Source organism: Condylostylus longicornis, unplaced genomic scaffold (assembly GCF_029603195.1).
Source record: "Condylostylus longicornis isolate FDR11 unplaced genomic scaffold, ASM2960319v2 ptg000031l, whole genome shotgun sequence".
Lineage (NCBI taxonomy): Eukaryota > Metazoa > Arthropoda > Insecta > Diptera > Dolichopodidae > Condylostylus > Condylostylus longicornis.
Genome location: NW_026578000.1, coordinates 7,480,536 through 7,501,532, shown reverse-complemented (window position 1 = coordinate 7,501,532; position 20,997 = coordinate 7,480,536). Strand labels below are relative to the sequence as shown.

At 22.2% G+C, this 20,997-nt stretch overlaps 1 protein-coding gene across 1 annotated transcript in view; it reads right to left on the bottom strand.

Moving 5' to 3' along the window:
• The window catches only part of LOC129608550 (uncharacterized), a 30,613-nt gene extending 20,894 nt beyond the window's left edge, over positions 1-9,719 (bottom strand). The window contains exon 1 of the mRNA XM_055520133.1: positions 9,617-9,719. Coding sequence (XP_055376108.1) covers positions 9,617-9,685 — 69 coding nt within the window. The 5' untranslated portion in view covers positions 9,686-9,719. The remainder of the gene's footprint in view (positions 1-9,616) is intronic.
• Positions 9,720-20,997: the final 11,278 nt, after the last annotated feature.

Genomic DNA, 20,997 nt, shown 5'->3' with positions numbered 1-20,997 from the left:
TTAAGAATATCCTGCAAAGTAGTCTGGAATAAAATTTAGAAATCTTATCACCTTATAAGCAAAATATATTGAAAAGCTCAGGAATTTACTCATTCATCCACATTTACATAGTATCAGGTTTGAACTGTTTTAATGAACTGTCTTAATGGCAATTACCTTGCGTTCCTGTTAAACTTTGCTACGGTGTTACTATTATCAATTGCTAACATATATTTTAGAAATGAGAACCTATTTCAAAAAGTATTTGAACTAGTTTTCAAATTATAAAAATCGCTTACACCTTTCTCTTGCACATAACATGTGAAAATATTTATGAAAGTCTTATGTACATACATACAATTTTGTGTATATTAGTCTGTATATGTAGAGACATTAAAATTTTAAAAGAAAATTTAAGATTATAAATCTGATTTATTAGATAATGTAAAAACAATTTTTTTTTTAGTAGACAAAAGCTTGACAAATTTTCTTTTGAAATTATACACACATACATACATACATATAAACATAAGTATACTGATGCCCTAAATGTTTCAAAGTGATATGTACAAACATACATATATTTGAAATCCTATTGTACATATTCGTACATATTGCACAAATGTTATTGTATAATATTATATTTTATATAATAAAAAATAAATAATAATTTGCAAAATGTAAAAGAAAATAAATAATATGGCGTGCCAAATTTTGTTTTATGCACATACATAGGTATAATAAATACTTTGTAAAAATATTATGTATATACATAAATACATATGTATGTCTATATATTTCACATGTGTGTTAATATCAATATGTAAATATCGATATGTAAAATAATACGAAAATTTTAGTTCATCCGTTTATTATACAAGTTTTTTTATTTTAGATCATTTTTTGTTTTTACATCATACCAGCAGCCCCAAATACTCATACTTTAGTTTCTGCACAATTTATAATATTTCCTTTCTCTCTTTCTCTCTCCGTATACGTATCTAATACAAAATCTAGTTGGTGATGCCATGTTCATTTATTTTTAATTTTTTTTCTCTATATGCTTTAAATATACATACATATGTATGTATTATTATATGTAACAAAAAAAATTAAATATAGTTACACGATTGATATTTTCTTGCTCTTTCAGTTTCTATTATATTCCTATATGAAATTCGAATATAAACACGAGTATATATTTATATTTAGTATATAACACTTTTTCGTTCGATAGATAGAAAAAACAAAGAGAGATAGCAAATGGAAAAAAGAAGAGAAAAAATCGGATAGAAAAGCAAATAGGTACCTAAAAAAAATTAAACTGTAGTATAGTAAAAATATAAGAAGAAAAAGAAATAAAAACAAAAATGCCTTGAACGAGGTCATGTTGCCGGGATGGGCATTAAGCGAATATTTTCTCTATATCAAATAATAGCAAAAATATTAAACAAATATTTATTATGTACGCATGTAGATAGGCATATGAGAGTTTTATATTTTCCAACATGGTACAACAATGTTAGTTTGTACAAATAAAATAGCAAGGAATGAGACAAAAAATATATTTATTTACACATGGTTTGCTTATGAACAAAAATCATCACAATCATCGTCATCATCATCAATGGATTCGTTCATATTCGTAAAATTTAGGTCTCCTTTAGGACAAGAATTAGAATATCAACAAAATGCAATAAAATTCAAAAAAAAAAGAGTGAAAATAAAATAAAAAAAATCAATAAATTTTTCTCTCCTTCTAAACACATTCTCTATTCCATTTCGGTCAAAATTCGGACAATTATCGTAAATTTTTATATTATTTTTTATGTTTATGGCTTATCACTTATCATAATATTGTACACATGTTCTTAGCAATAGCAATTGTAATTTTTTTTTTTTGTGTCTAAACATAAAAATTATTGTCATCACATTATTTACATACATTCTCTTTTTGGTAGTAAAGACGAAGAGATACAAATAACGCACAGTACATTCGTTATTGCATAAATTATTAGTATTTTATGATAGAGTAGAATATACACACTATATTATATAACAATAAAAATTTTGATGCAAAAAACAAAAACAATAAAAGGAAAAAAAAAACGGCCGAACAATTAAATAGTAAAAATTCATGGATTTTTCTCATGCCATTCAAAAAATTCACCTCTTTTTTTTCTCTCTTTTTCTTATTTTTTTGTTATACTACATTATATATTTATATACTCACACTCATTCATACAGAATAGGAAAAAAATAAAAACAAAAAAAATCATATGATTGTGAAATTCATTGAGTAAATAATGAAATTTCATATTTCATTCTGTGTGTATTACCTAAATATTGTAAATAGAAGCCGAAGGTGCCTATAATGTACTATATACTTTTTCATTATATACCTATATATACTATATATAGAATAGTATATTCATGAATATTATATATAGAAGGAAAATAATTCAATATTTTAAACAACGATACAAATATACCATAAAATTATATATTTAACTACGTATGTATGTATATTGTATGTAAATGCGATTCGATTGCATCAAAATAAAAGTATAGATACTTATGTGCACTTATATATAACAAATGCTGACACTATACCATTTTTTAATGATAAAAATCCCGGAATTTATATTTCAAATACATAGAACATTTTATGTACAACATTATTATGTATATAAGCCTACTCCAAAACATATTGTACATACAACAGTAAATTTTATTTAATCAAAAAATAAATAAAAAAAAAAAATTTAATAAAACTATAAAAAATTTATTGTTTAAAAAGAAATTCTTTTTTTTCTCCTTTTCATTGTGCAAACTGCACACGTACTTTTTCTTTTTATGTACAATATCGAATTTTACCGGGAATGAGGTCAAGTTGTATTAAATAACAGCAGGAAAAAAATGCAGTCAGATTTTTAGCGCAGCAATTTATTGTTATACATACAAATGGATATATAAATAGTTTATAGAAGAAGCCAAAGAATTGCAATAATTATTGTATTCATAATAGTATAAAATAGAGTATACTAGTTAATATAACAGAGTAGTAGTTGTAAATCTATAGTAAAGTAGTATGTAGTAGTAAAAAAGAAATTTACAATTGCAGTAAAATTTCATATTATAAGCGCGTTGTTGTGAATATTCTTATTTTTATCATTATTTAAAATTTTATATACATATAAAAATGGAATTACATAGAAACACTATACGAGTATGTTAGGTGTTATACGTATATTATTATATATATCTATTTAATACTGCTGGGATTTCCTTTTTTCATTTTTATCTAATTAAATTTTATGTATAGTGTTAGTAAATTAATATATACTTTTTGTATATTACATAAAGCGTACATTATTGTAGTTATATTACATAAAATTAAATACATAAATTATATTATATAAAATAAAATTTGCAATAATAAAATACTTCATTATTAAAATCGATATGCAATTTTAAAGTATGTGCATTTATATATGTATAAACATATGTACATTATAAACATATACATTCTTGTATGTTGCATAGAATATAATATTACATAAGATATCCTGAAAATTGTAATTATTATAAATACGAGTAATACTTATTGTTTTTTTTATTATTATTTTTACATTTCTTTGAAAAAAAAAATTGCCGTAAATTTTTATTCTCGTTAAAATTTTCAAACAAATGTGCACAGATTTATATAATATACGAGTATTATGTACAAGTAGGTTATAATACACGTTATGTATGTACATATGTACATAAATTATAAGTAAGAACATTTTTGTGTCAATGAATTATACTTCAATTTTAATTACATAACAGTCTGAACAGATGAACAGTAAATAATGCTATAATAAGCAAAATTTTAATTTTTCATTTTCAAACAATAATGATGACGTCAAAAATAATTGAGGCTATACATATGTACTGAATTAATATAACTAAGGGTAATGCGTTTATGTATTATTTAGTATTACAAATACCTATACAAATTTTCAAATTATTTGAAATTTAAAATAAATTTTTTTTTTCAAATTATTCCGTATTTCTGTAAATTTATATCATACATAATTTATCCTAGAACACAATAGCTTTCAAATTTTTTAAAATTCGAATTAATTAAAGAAATTTTTTATTTTTTTAAAAATCAAGAAAAGAGAAAACTAATCACCATACAAAACAAATAAGATTTAAATATAAAATAAGTACACAAAAGCTCAATTCTCCTCTGTTACATTCGAATTGCTTATTGAAAAATGCTGAAAGTAAGTAATAAAATAACTTTGACGACAGTGTGCGACAGTACCTATTTGTGATTGTTAAAATATATTCAGTAAATTTAACAATAATCTGAGTAAAATTTTAGCTATTAGGACAATAAAATAAAAACTAATACAATAATACTTTCAATAATACTTGTATATAATTGTGATATTTTTTTTAATTTATGCAATAATATACATTAAAATCTTATTATATACCTAATAAATATTAATCATATTTGTGTAGTGTAATAATATTCATGTGTAAATATATATAGAAAATTTTGATTTTTGTAAGGATTTCTAAAAAATTTGCATAAGATCATATTTAAAATATTTTTGATTTTTTTTAAGATTTATTTTTATTATACTTATTAGTATATAATAATGAATATTTATACAATAATTTTTTGGTATTAATAACTATTATCCTTGAATTTAATTTCTCTTTTCTGTGTACCCATACATGTGTGTATGTATGTAAAAACATACATAAACCTACATTATTTCTTAAAGTTTATTTAAGGCCACCATATAATATGTAAATATTATTATAGAATATTATATAATGATTTTATGTTAATGTTATGCCATTTATTGTTATAGTTAAACTATATAATAAAGATTAAAATAAACTTTATAGACAGAAAATTGAATTTATGGAAATTATTGAATAATAAGCAAAGATTTAATAAACATATTACATCAAGAATATATAATATGTAAACATATTGTATTAGCATATGAATAAATTGAAAAAGTATATAGTTTTCCAAAATAGTTATATTATAACGAAAATATAGTTAATAAATTAAAATTATTATATTATTTAAAACAATATTATGAAGTCAAAAAATTTGTTGTAATTTAATATTTATTTTTAATTTTAAATACTAAAAGAATATTTTTGCAGTTTTCGATAATTGTACAATAATTTTTAAATTAGTGTACATTTTAGCCCTAATTTATGCATAAGAGCTGTACTGACAAGCATAGATCAGCGTTATTATTATATAATGTAAATATACAAATTTTTAAATACCAAACTAGCGATACGGAACCTGTATATAGCGGAACCAATGGAAAGGAGAAAGAGTTCAAACAATAAAATTATTACAGAATATTTCAGTGATTGTAAAAGTAAAATAAATACGCAGGATTCAATTTAAAATTGATGTAATAAATTTAACAAAATTAATTAAAATCATTTACTACGGGTTTACTGAATACCAATTTTATATGTTAAAGTTCTTTTAATCTCATTATTTGACACTTAATTTTGTTAAGCTTCGAATATTATTGTCATAATTTATTTAAAACGATCTTTCTTATTCAATAACTATGACAATTACTGTTATAATAATAATTATGATGACAGTTTTCGAAGAAAATTTTGAAGAATGTTAAGACACAAAATCTTTGTATGCGCCATCTTTAACAAATTTTTGTAACTTTATTGCCTTTCTCATCTTTGATAATTAACACTAAAGTTAAATTTTTTGACATTGTTACATTTGTTTATTAAATTGTAATCTTTAATACTTTGAAAATATTGACTAATAATTTCATATAAAATGTTTTCATACTTTTATGATTCAGATTATTGTTAGAAAAAAAAAACTTGACCTAGTAAAACTTTAACTAACAAAATTATAGAAAAACTTAAAAAAAAAATTTCTACGAAATTTTCCAAGGTTCTCTAAATTTAAAAAATTTTTACATAAAAACTCACGTAGTACACACACACACACTTAAAGCAAGTATATTGTTACTATTGCAAACATTTGAATTAGATTTGGATCAGGTGTTAATTTTTTCTTCTTTTTTTTTTTATTTTTACTTCGCATTTTATATTTATTTTTGTAGATTTTTGAATAAACATTTTAACCTTACCAAAAAAAAATCTTAAGTAAATAAAATTTATTTACAAAGTGCCAAAAAAATTTATAATGGACGTACCTGTAAATATAAAAAAAAATTGTATGATTAATAAAATGAGTTATTGAAAGTTTTGTAAGATTTTATAGTTTTTTTTATAATTCTTAAGAAAAATTATTTGTATGTACGAGTACTAAGTAATAAAGCCTTTAATTTAATTGAATCATCAATATTCATCTTTGTTATCTTAAATGAATCATACGAGTATAATTTATAAAACAAAAAAAGTTCAGATTCACAGATCAAATATGATTCGTGTTCAATGTTGAGAATCAAGTTGACATTCAAGTTTATGTTATATAAATTGCAAGCAGGGGGCACAAAGACGAAAAAATTATTGGAAATATTAAAATTTTTGTTTTATTTCAATACAAGAGAGTACCCCTCTTTCATTGTGGGTGGTCATAATATGTCTGTGATGCAAATTGCATTTTATATCTAATTAATTTAATATTTTTTAATCATTTACTTCTCATTTCATTTAATTCAGAACTCCGACTTTATAGTAATTTGTTTAAATTATACTACTTTCAACTTTTAAATCTCATAATAACAATATGAAAATTATGAATGAGTAATAAATAATATGTACAAGTATTATTAACTAGAAAATATTACAAAGAAAAATATGTCATCATAGTCTGAGCGTCAAAAACAAAAATTTAAATTTGTATATATATAAAAATGTATATGTATATAAAAAACTCGAGGATTTTGCGTAATTATTAATGTAATAATATTACAAAAGCATTTCACATAGTAGAAAAAAAAGACAATAGTGAAGCCTTTCAACTTAGATCATAGATGTCAAAAGTTTTATATACAAATACTCAAAATTTTACGCCTATTCCCTCTGTCACAGCAATATTCTCTTTGACTAATTATTATGCAAATATGAAGAAAAGTAAATACAAAAAAAAAATATTTTCTTGTTCTCTTCTTTTTCTTTTCAAAAATATTTTTTAAAGCTAAATAACAAATTTGTTCATTTTTATTGCAGGTAAAAAAAAAATTTACCAGATGACATAATTTAGTAAAAATGTGACTAAGTAAATAAAAAAAGAATAGAAAATAAGTAAGTAAAAATTTAAAAAAATTATAATATTAAAACTTATTTAGTTATTATAAGAGTTTGGTTTTGCATGGTCAAAATATTTAAAACAAAATTTTTGATCCAATTTCGGCTAATAATTCGAAGAACTTTTGTTATCAAATTTTGAAAGTTCATTTTGTTTTACTAAACAATGCATACAATTATTTAACATTAGTTTAGTTATAGAGTTAAATCAATCTAGGGATTTATATATTTCAACTTTAGTACGCAGAGACAAGAGAACTAAAAATGTAGCATTCCAATAAAAATTAATGAAAGTGTTAATTCCAACATGTTTCGAAAACGATTTTCAGTTGTTCCCCTTCAAATTTAACGATACCGATCCAAAATTTAACATGGAATTACTCTATATTCTCCAGGTTTGATGCAAGATTTAGAACTGTCTCCAAAAATGTTAGTAATTGATTTTCTGCAACATTCTTAAGTATGAAGAAAATTATTTTTAATATTATTTTCTTTAAATTAAATATTATTAAAATATTATTTATTAATAATTTATGAATGGTTTACACCTTTTCAATATAAAAAAAATTATTTTACATATACAAACACATACTTAAATATGTATGTTAGTATGTATTTACTTCATTCATTAAATTTTGACAAATATCCGATCGGATTTTTTTTTATTATTATTTTAGACTCTCTGAATGTCGTGAATTACAATGATAGTAAATATTTAATAAAAATATTTTGTAAACAAATAAAAAAATATTTGCTAGTTCATATTTGCTAGTAATTCAATTTTCAAAGCAAAAATTACTAATGATTATCATTCAGTTAAATTTATATAGCTATAATGAAATTCTATATAATTGAATTTGGAGTTTCTCTATACTTACTAATTTCAAATATTAAATTTACAATTATTATGAGCTCATTAATTTAGATTATCGTAATAATGAAATCAAATTGTAATGATAATAATTGATTAGTATTCAAAAAAAAATATTTATTTTTTTTATATTTTATTATCTTAAATACATATTTATTCAGAATAAAAAAAACTAGCCCAGAACCTTACACTATAATTTTACCTGAATATTTATCTTACTTTAATTTTCTAATTTAATTTAAAAATGTGTCATGTCCTATTGAAACTTCTACCAACCACACCCCTACAATATTATAATTATAATTGTTGTATATGTAACAACAAAATACATATGTATATGCACATACATATGTACATTTCCATTAATAAATTATCAGAATTAAAAAGAATAAAAATTTTAATAAATTTAATAATAATTGTATAAAATATTCAAGCAGCTGACAGATATTTTTAATTTTATTAATATTGTTCACATATACATACATAGGTATGATTGTACATATACTTAATTATTTATGTATGTATATCATTTTTATTTTGAAAACTCAAATATGTTTTATAAATAAATTCAAATAAAGTAAAACTATTAAAAATTTAATTAGTAATTATATACATCCATACACACATATTTACATATAGGTATATGCGTATATTTTAATTAAAAAAAAATAATAATTTCTTGGTGAATAATAACTAGTAGGCTAGACAGTATACATTTGTATGTATGAATTTACAGAAATATCAATGAAATCATCCAAAGCTATTTAAAAATGCAGAAATTTAATCTCTACAAAATAAAAATGTATAGGATTGCGTACACTTAGATCATATATTTAATACGGTATATAGACACATTTAAGTACAATCAACCTACACTCAGAATATTATTGCATTTTTTACATACATACACTTATTTAATATAATGTACAAACATTTATGTATATGTATATATGTATGTAATAAAGAAAACAAAACAAAAAATAAAACTAAATAAATCTTATTTAAACTTTTAGACAGCAAACAGTTGCAATGAAAACTACTGACGTCAGTAAAATTTTTTTTTATATAATTTTATGTTTAATTTTTCTATTTATTGCGAAAACAAATTTTATAATAAATGCTTAAAAAATTTAAATGTAACCTGACTTCAAAATTACAGTAACATACAGTGTTAACACATTCAGCATACGAGTTTTAATTGCTGAATTATGTCGTAATACATACATGAGAATTGCTTTAAATAGTTATTAAAAACATTCTGATTGCAAAATTCTTGTTCTAATTTTAAGAATTTTCACTATACATATATTAATTTTATCTTGGACACAGCCATTAATCAGTCTTAAACGTCTTACTTACGAAATTTAATATGACATTGTTTCAATCTGACATTTCTAAAGTCAACTTATTTATATACAAATGTACATACATATGTACGTATATATTTTATAATTAAAGGAATGTATCATATTTACTTACAAAACTCTCAATCGTACCTTTCACTAACAATAGCAAACAGTAAAATATTTTAAAAAGAGTAATTTTCATACAAAATGCACAAACTTATTGACTATGACTGTTACTGATTGTGTTTATATTGAATTTTAAATAATATTAATTTCTAAAAATAAAAACAGTTTGTGACAATTAACTTAAATCAAGATTAAATTTCTTAAATAGTAGTTAAGTAATTAGCACACATTATAAAAACAAAAACGTGAATTCCACAATAATTTAATTAAATAATTAATTATTTTAAATCTTACAAGCACGTCAGTCTACTAGATACATACTTTCTATTATGCATATACACATGTACATATATCAATATATGCATGAGTACAATATGCATGCATGCATGTATACAAGTAAATTAATGTCATTCTAACAAATTTTATTTTTATACCGTTTAAAAAAATTCCCTTCTAAATACGGTATGAAATTCAAATTGTCGCCACACCATTATAATATTAGCATGCTAATTAATTAAGTATTAAAATTTTAAAAAATATACATTAATATACATACATAATTTAAATATACATAAGTATGTATGTATATATGTACACGTACATATATAAATACTTTTACTTTGAAAACGTAATTTAAATTTCAATAGAAATGTTAAATTTGATTTCTATTGTTTAATATTATGTGAATTTTAAACACATATTCTATGTATGTATGTATCCGGTAATATGTATGTATACTATGTACACTGTATTTTTGGAATATTACATATTGAATTTGAATGTCCGGTTTTGATTCCATTTTCCATATGAATAAGAGTTTAAATTGGCATACGAGTCGATTTTGCAGCTCGTACATTGATGTTATATTGTACTCGTATATGTAAGCGCATAAAGCCTATCAATACTTTCGCTTCTTCAATAATTCGAATTATGTTGCTGAAAAAGTCAAATTAACTTTTGTATTTCAGCCTGAACTCTGAAGTACAAAATAATAAAAATAATAAAAATACTGAACTGACCTGAAATTTTCAGGTCTATTTCTCTATATTTTATTCATTTTTGATATGAACGGCTTAGAGTTCTCCTCCGCCACTAATATATGTATGTATGTAGTTTAATGGAAGATGTATAACTACTAATTCAGTATAATGGGTACACTAACTTTGTACTGAAAAACGCAATTAAATAAAAGCTCTTGTAAATCAAATTCATTAAAATTAACGGGATTTCCATAATTAATAGCAATGTGTCAAGAATAGATCTGATAATTATACATAAGCATATATGTATGTACATACATAAGTACATTTATATAATATATTATTTAAAACCCAAACACTTGTAAAGCATTGTATGAATGTACATACATATATGTATGAATGTATACTTTTACCGTTGCAGTTATTTTGTAATTTACAACTCAAATGTTAACGTTTAAAAGTATGAGGTTCAGATTTGTTGAAATTTTAAAAATTAAAGCAAATAAATTAATTAGCATAAAATTTCAATGGAAATTATCATCAATATTTTTTTTATTGTTCTCATGCATTCTTTTAACACCAACAACAGTTACAAAAATAAAAAAAATAACAGAACGTGTTTCACACATTCCGTCTTGTATTTTTAATTAAATATGGAATGATAAAATGATTTAAAACATTTCAACTATTTTTCAAATTTTTCTCATATTAGAAAATATTATTTACCTTAATAGTGGTTGCTCAAACCGATGTGTGGCATACATGTAAGAATACTCGTAAATGTATTTGTAGTTTCTATGGATGTATGGGAATAAAATAATGAATTCCGGTATAAAAAAAACAAAAACCACACAAAAACAATATCGGATTTTTTTTAGAACATTTTTGGTACATACAACTTTAATAGCAAGCAGCCACTATACATTCATTTTACTAGTATACAAGAACAAACAGAAAAAGAAACATAAATATAGGTCAAATTGTACATTGAAAATAGAAAAAATAAAAACAGAATAGGAAAATACTAATAAAAAAAAATAATATTTACGACGCAATTCCTTTTCGCAATTTGCGATTTTTTTTTGTTTTTCGTTGTTTACTTCCTGCACTTCTATATTCTCACTTTTCAGTCTCCTTCTCTTCACGTTTTTATGATTTAAATTTGTTTTTTTTTTTTTGATTTTAAAAGCAGAAAATGTTTTTTTGATTCAAAATAATCGATAAAGTGATCTTGTCGTAAAAATTTGAAACTTTACGGTAACAAAAAAATTATTGACTGACGTTTAGTTCATACATACATCGAACGTCATCTCAGACATTTTTCTTAGATTTTTTATCTAATGGTAATTTGATAGCGTTAGAGTAAAATTTTTTCAATCAAACTAAATCAGTTTGGCATTTATGTAGAAAACAAATAGACTTTTGTCAAATTTTAAACAAATCAAACAAAAGTTATTAATAATGTTATTGATGTCTAAAAATGCTAAAATTTCTGATTATGTACATGCATATGTAAGTATATAAAAATGTATGTGTGTACGTATGTATGTAGCTTGAAAATATATAAATAAAAATTTTGATATTTTTTAAAATTTTTTTAACAAACCAGTCATTAAGATTGCGTGTTATTTAAAATAAACAAAAACTTTTTAAAATTACGTAATTCGTACTTTAAATAAAAGGTTGTCAATGCAAGTATAATAATATGTATGCATGTACGTTTACACAAGCATATGTCATAATATTCATTCAGTGTTCCCACTCAATAAAAACAAAATGTATCCAATTTCAAGAACAAAATGTATCCAAAATGTATCCAGCCTCCTAAAGTAGAATTATTATACTAAATCGCCTTATTTTATACCAATAAACTCTTAAATAATATTAATTTGCTTTCAACAATGTAAGTTTCGTTATTTATAGTAAATTCTTTTAGAAATCACACGCAATTTCTATTACATTTTAAAATTTAAGGTCAGAAAATATATGTTCTGTAGCTGTTGAACTATGCGGTAAAAACTATTCAGCACGAAAACGGGCAAATTTTATTTAGTCAGCAAATAACATTTTTTGGAAGATAATGCACTTAAAAGTTACAGCACTTTAAAAGTTTTCTAACATTTATTTAGTGTTCGAGAAAGAAATGTATCCATATTTCAGCAAAATTTTAAAATGTAGCCAATTTCGACATTTTAGCAGATTTGAGTATCTTTGTATCCAAGCTAAATTTTAAAGCAAAAATGTATCCAAATGGATACAATTGTATCCAAGTGGGAACGCTGTATTCATTCATGCATATATAAAAAATTGTAGATACTTTTGATATATGTGCAGTATTTGCAGAATTATATCTATTTGATCGTAACCCAAATATAAATGTATTGAATTAAAATAGAAAATAATTATAATAAAAAAAAAGTTGCATTATTTTGGTTAAAAAAATTTTTTTGTATAGTTACAACTTGTCAAAACAAAAATAAAAAATAACAGCGACATAACATGAAAACAAAAAAAAAATGAATTAATGAATAGAAAATGTTACGCAGATAAAAAATTTAATTGACTCAATAGTTTTTTTTATTTTTCTATAAGTAACGTTATGTGTGTACATATAGAATGAAAGTCTGTAAGCACAACTTCTACATGCATGTGTATTTATACGAGCATAAAAAATTACATTTATAAAAGCATAAAAATTTGTTTGATTTTTAAGTATTAATAACCAGAGTTTCGAATCTAAAATTTTACCATGCTGTTAAAAATTTAATTAAATTATGATTACGAATTGTAATTTGCATTCAAGCTCATAAAAAATTCGATTGATGTTCAATGATGTTCAACGAAATTTTACAATTTAAAGACCCCTCCATACTTAAAACAAAATAAGAATGATATCTGTTAATTGTAGCGTGTATACATACTTGACATTTTGTGACAAAAAGAACTTAAAACAAAATACATACATATGTATGAACAGTAACGAATCGGAATTCGGGTCATCAATTTTAATATATCTTAAAATTCGACACTGCTTTCAACACAATAATTGCTAACTACACAAAAAAATAAAAATATAAAAATTAAAGGTATGTAAATTAGTTTTTTTTTATTAAAAATCTAAAAATAAATACAACATAACAGAACAAAATGTTGAAAAAAAAATTAAAAAAAAAATGCAAATTTAATAGAAACAACCACAAGTATGCAGAAGAACAACAATTTAAAAAATAAAATAAAACAAAACCAAAAACAAGTAATCCATTCATACACAAACACTCTTATACAACATGTTGGTAGTAAAAAAAAAAATAAAAGAAAAGAAAAACAACGATAAAAAAATATGAGCTTTCAATTGTTGTCAAATTACTGAATGGCGTAGAACTTTATTTTTTGTTGTTTTTGTTTTGTTGATCACCTGAACCATAATGCACCTTGAGTCAAGTCATTCGTTTATTGTTGTTCTTTTTTTTTGCCTGTTTTAGTTCTTCTTTTGCTTTCATTCTAAACATTTTTTTTATACATAAGCATGTACATATAAATTTTTTCATCCCTTTCTATCTCGCTTGCTCATTCAATTTAATTGTTATAATTTTCATAAATTGTTTTCTGTTAGGCATGTAAAAATATATAAAAAAGTTTCAGTTTTCGCATTTTATACTTCTTTTATTTTTGGAAGGCCGTTTTAAAATCAAAAGCTTTTATTATGTATGTACATATATTTTGTTTTTATATATTATGTAAATAATTAAGAACTTTCATTACCCCAACACTATATTTTTATATTTTATCAAAAACAAAATGCAAATACATATGTATAGAAAATTTAACAAAATAAATTAATAGAACTCAGGTATAGTAAGTATTGTAATTATAAATTATTTTTAAATTACATCGAACAATATTAATTGTTCGATACAACTCGCAAATGTATGCCAATTCTAAATATACACATAATATTGTGGGGAAAAATGCCTAAACACCTAAAAACTCTAAAAATATATTACAAATTAATATATTTAGATAATTGAAACTTGTTTACGGTCACATAATGCAAATTTTAAAAATTTTAATTCTGCATTTCTGTAAGTATGTAAGATTGTGTTTACACATGTTTATAAATTTTTCTGTATAAATTAAATTGTATTTTTTTATCAAATTTAATAAAGATTTTGACTGCTATGCTTTATGCTATGCTAAAATTGCCAGAGAATTTGCCAGTGTTTAGTGAAATTTGTACTCTAGACATTTATATTATGGTACATACATATGTCACAGGTATGTTATATACATGCATATAATGATTATAAATACTATGTATGTATATGTAAAATTTTCAAGTAACAAATACCATTTTGTTGGGCGCACATGGCAATGCAATTTAATCCTATGCATGTATGTACATATGTACGTTCATATGTATGTATGTTAATATTTCTGTTGACATAGTACTCCATGTTTAAATGTTTTTGTTCTGTCATTATTCCTACTATTTATTAAAAACAAAATTTGTTTTTATTTTGCAAAGCAACTTTTAACAATTTTAATTGCAATGAAGTTTTTTTTATATAAAAATTTTCTTACATACATACATAGCTTGTACATTTGAAATGTTTAAAACAATAATCAAGTAAAGTGCACAACATTACTTATAAATACATATGTAAATATTTTGGCTTAACATATTTATAAATGTACATACATATATAATACGTTATGTACATACATATGTACATACATAACTAAACACTATGTTTATTTACAAACAATTTTAATCGTATACGTTCATATAGTAAAAAAGCATAGAATTACGTTAAGTAACGAGCACAATTAAACGATGTTTACAATGGAAAATTTCTTCGTTATTAACAAAGGTATACAAAAAGAAAAAAAAATTATATAAAAAAAATTAATTTTTTAAAGAGTTGACGGAATTTAGAAATAAATCAAAAATAACAATATAATACCTACATGTGTACGTATGTATGAGCACAAATGACATGTACATACATTCGTTATTGTTTACGATAAATAAACAAGCAAAAATATTTTTGATATTTTTTGTGGCGCAATATTAAAAATAACTTCGACGGGTACAAATCAGGTGTATTTGTTTACAAAAAAAAAAAATACATAATTATAAATACATGTATATACATGTGTACATATATATATATAATAAAAAGAACAATATGCATGAAGTAAAAGGGGTAAAGAATTATAACATTATTCATATATTGTTAATTATTATATCGTAAAATGGCATTTATTTTATTGAGTTCAAGCCGATGCATAAAAAGTAGACCAAAATACGAATACTTTAATATTTTCAATGAATTTTATGAAATGAAAAACATTTTATTTAACTTATTTATATACCTAACAGTTTTATGTTTGAAGTGAATTATAAAAATCGACAATCTGTTTTTATTGATTTTTATTGAAAAACATAAAAATTTTGTTTTTAATAAAAATAATAAAAATAATATTTTAATTTAATCAATTGTCAAATATCTTATGTCAAAATCATCAATGTTTATTTGCAAAAATGTCATATGTAAAATGTTATTGAAAATGAATCAAAAATATCATGTATTGAAAATTCTTATTATAATCAATACAAAATTTTAAAAGATATAGACTCATCTACTTATAGGGGTGTTGTAAAATATAATTTATTAGTTATATACATACTTGTATATGAATTTGTTATATTTAATCATTTTTACACTTAATATTAAAATACATTCATTCATATGTATGTATGTATGTATCTGCATATAAAAATTTATATTGATTATAAAAATATTTTTATGATCAAATGAGAAAAGAATATTGAATAAAACATTATTTATTTTTTACTACCCATATAAGGTAAAAATTAAAATTTTCTTAGATTCGTCTTTCAAATTAAAAATAATAACTTATAGTTAGTATTTAATTGATTGACATAATACCTTTAATCGAATTATGTACAATATTGAATTTTGAATTTTAATCGTATACGTTCATATAGTAAAAAAAACTTTGACAACTTATTGTTTAATAAACACATAATTAACAAATTAATTACATTTAAAGTTTTAGAACTATTTTAGCTAATTTTCTTTTTATTTATTCACACATTTTTTAATTATTTACACCTACTTATATATGTACATATATAAAATTAATAACAGCATATTAATTAATATGAATTAAAGTTTCTTAATTATATCGTAAATTGCTATAATGCTACACAATTCAACAATTTATTAACACTTATAAAATGAATAATATGCATGTATTAGAGCTCATGACAGACATGTAATTTTTAATTTTGCAATTACAGTTTAATTGCAAATTAATTGCGCGAACAACTAAACTAGAATTTAAAATTACTAAATTCCAAAGAGTTTTTAAAAAATGACAAACTGTTTGATTGCTTAATTGCATGGGATCATACAGTGGCATGTGTGCGTGCTTGCATATGGACCTATGAAACACAAATAAGCAATCAAACAGTTGTATAAAATGTTTTTAAATTTTTCATTGCATGTCTGCCAGAGCTCTTACTGCAATGAAATATTTAAACTTTTGGTGCCAGGAACAATTATTGCAATGTGAAATTAAATTTTAATAATTCATTTAATTTTATTAAACTGAATTTAATAGGATTTTTTTTAGCGAAATGTTTCCTATACCAACTTAAATTTTAAAAACTATAATAAAGTTTTTTAAAATATTATTTTTATGAAATTCTATAATTAAATGTCGTTTTTTTTTTACACAGAGATATTCTTGATAATGATGTGAATAAAATTATAATAAAAAACGTAATAAAAAAACTAAGCATCTCAAGGGCAGAAATGAAATTGAATAATGGTGAGTGAATGATCTCATGTATAATGTTTTTTTTTTATTATAATAATTTTTATTTATTTATTTTTTTTTCTAAAATTCATTTGATGCATTCATAATTGTCTAACATAAATGCTGTTTTTTTTTGCTTTTATTGCAATTCAAAGTTATTTTTGTCTCTGGCGATGAAAATATCAAAAATCGCGTAAATGCCAATTTATTGAGTTTCTTGTTTTTTTTGTTATTATTATTTTTTACATTTTTTTTGTTTCTATTATAGTTTTTGCTTTTTTTTCTGTTTTTCATTTGTAAGTTTAATATCGTATATTTTATAATTATGTATGTACATATATATGTATATATATAATATATATTTCTACTTTGCTGCTTTATTTGGTGAAGGACGTTCATTCACATTACAGATTTACAATAAAAAAACAAAAAACAAAAAAAAAAGAAAGAGAAAAAGAAAAATGTTTTTATAGTAAAAATGTTATGTACTTTATGTAGTAAGGTAACAAAATATAATATTTCTGTATATATATATATATACATATGTATGTATTATATGTATAAACATATTATATTTGAGAGGGTACATTATGTAGGTTTATATTTTTTCTTGTATATTTATTTAATAAGTATGACACTATGTAATAAATACATAACGAGAGAAAAACGCGATAAGCAAAAAAAATTCACAGTATAGGCAGTAACGTTAACAGGCATAATAACAATTTTTTCGTATATAATTCGTAAGAAACAAAATATAATAAACTAATAAGCTTAAAGAATTAAAACACTATCTATAATATCTATAATACCTACATATTAAATGCATATTTGTAATACAATATACATAAGTGCTTACTTGTATGTATATCTTCAGTTATACTTTTATATACTAATCAAATACGAAAACTTGTACATACATAATATTTTCTACTAAAATGACTTAATAAAAGCAGTTGTAAACATATTACATACATAAGTATGTGTATATGAAGAAATATACGAGTTCAAACAAATACTTGATTTTTATAGAAATTATTTTTACATTTTAATTCACCAATAATTGCTATTTATAATTTTTTTTTTTCAAAACTATGCAATTATTAGATATTTTTAGTTTTAATATGATATCAAGAAAATTTCTAAATAATTTATTAAAAGAGCTTTATTTTTAAAATAGCAATTACATAAAGTAATGTATAATAATAAAAAAAAAATATTTATTAAAATATAAATTAAATTCATTGAAAAATATCAAAATAATTTACTTGATTTTCATATTAATATTTAAATGAAAATAAGTAATTGAAGACAAAAGAGTTAGTAGTGACAAAACTAGATTTAATGTCGGTTTGATTTATATACTTAGCAATATAATTTGAACTTCTGATAGTAGATTAGTTTGCATTTTGGTAGATAGCTGAACGCACTGACTGAAATCAATATTATATGTATATGTAGACATTGTTGTCCAATATTCGCTGAATTAAAAATTGTAGTAATACTACATAACTACACAATTCTGTAATAAAAACTTATAAACTGAATTGCATTTAAAAATACCGTTATTACTACAATTAAAACTTAAACTCATTAAATTTGTATTTTTATATTTAATCGATTAATTTTTTATTTTAATTATGTAGAATATAATAATGAAAATCTTATCATAATAATTAATTAAATTAACATTTTTATTTAATATGAATTATTATTAATTGAATTAAAATTATTTTCACATTGTATATTTAATTTTGTTTTTCTAACAATTACTTACAATATTATGCATGTAATTTATGCTAAAATTTCATGAGAAAATTAAAAAAATATTATTCTAGAATTTCTTTCTTACTAAAGTAAATTGAATTAGCAAGAATTTGGTTTGCAGATTGTAAAATTATAATTGGTTTGGTATAAGTTCTAAGGAATAGCTGTCCGTAAGGAAATTTAATGTTAAATTAAAAGGAAGTTATAGTTGTTAATTAAGTTATTTAATTTTCTTATTTGAATCGGAAATAATATAGAATATGTATATTTAGTTGTATTTAGTGTATGACGAACCGAAAGAGTACAAAAATTTGTATATATACATACATATGTATATATACAAAACATGCGAGAAAAATGGTTTGTTAAAATGAAATTTTATGTAAATGGTAATCAATATTTCAAAGAACCTGCAAAATAGTTAAAAAACAAAACGATCAAATTTTATTTTATTCTAGCAAAATAAGTTTTGCTTTCAAAATAAAAACACATGGTTTCCATTTTCATTTTTATGTAAACAACAATCAATATTTACGTTCTTTTAAAATTTTGGTATATAAAATAAGAAAATATCTACGAAATTTAATAAGTTCGATTTTAAAACTAAATTCTCTATTGTTGATATATTTATTCATATGCATATACATATATACATATATACATGCAATCAAACCGCTCAATAAACATTCATACGTACATAAGTATATTCATAATATATTTGGCCACATTTCCATAAATAAATATGCAAATTTTCATACGTAAATTAAAATGAATTTTTAAAATAAAATACAAATAAAAAATCACATGTATTTTGTGTTTTTTTTTTATTTAAACAAATCAGAACAATAAAAATTCCATATTACATAAATTGTAGTTATAATATTAAATTTAATATTTCTCCTCTGTTTTATAGAGTAAAATGATAAAGACAAACTTGCACACTTTTCAAGGAGGAAAGCAAAACGTAGCCTTAAAACTCAGCCGCCGCCGTCTATGATGAAAGTAAAACATTATGACAAAGAAATTTTGGTTACTTCTGTGCTATGTCAATAATATTTTGTGTGTAACTATTTTATCTTTTTTAATACATTCAGATAAAACCTTGGTTACCACCCGTTTACACGAGACAGTACTATTCTCATCCATTTTAGATTCTAAAAAGAATGAATTCCTTCGAAAGTACGAATTAAACGATCGCAAATAGTACCTGCTACCTACTTACATACATCTGTTTATTTTTGATCACATACATATTTTTACAGAGTGTACGCTTATATGAGTAGATTTTATAATAAGTTACATAATATGTTACGTAGGTGTTAAATGGTTTATACCTATACAAAAAATTTTTAACTCAAAATACACACACACATAATATGTATGCATGCATTCATAAATGTATGAAATTATTAATTCTGAAACTACAATACGCATCTGATGACATAAATATATTATCGTAAATTAGGTAAAAAAATAAAAATTTTATTTTTTAATTCTTTACCTAATTTTAATAATACATACCTATGTGCATACATACTTCCATACATACATTTGTAATCTTTTGAAATAAAAAAAAGGGATTTTATTTTTGTGTTTATAAATATACGATCATATGTACGCACATCTGTTTGCAAATCCTTGCATATGAAATTTACACTAAAAATATTCAGAAATATAAGTATGTATGTATGTATGTAAAAAGTTACGGAACACACGGTGTCAAAGTATATTTTATTGTTTCCAATAATACAAGTTTTAATATTAAAAATTTGGAACATTTTTTAAATTTCTT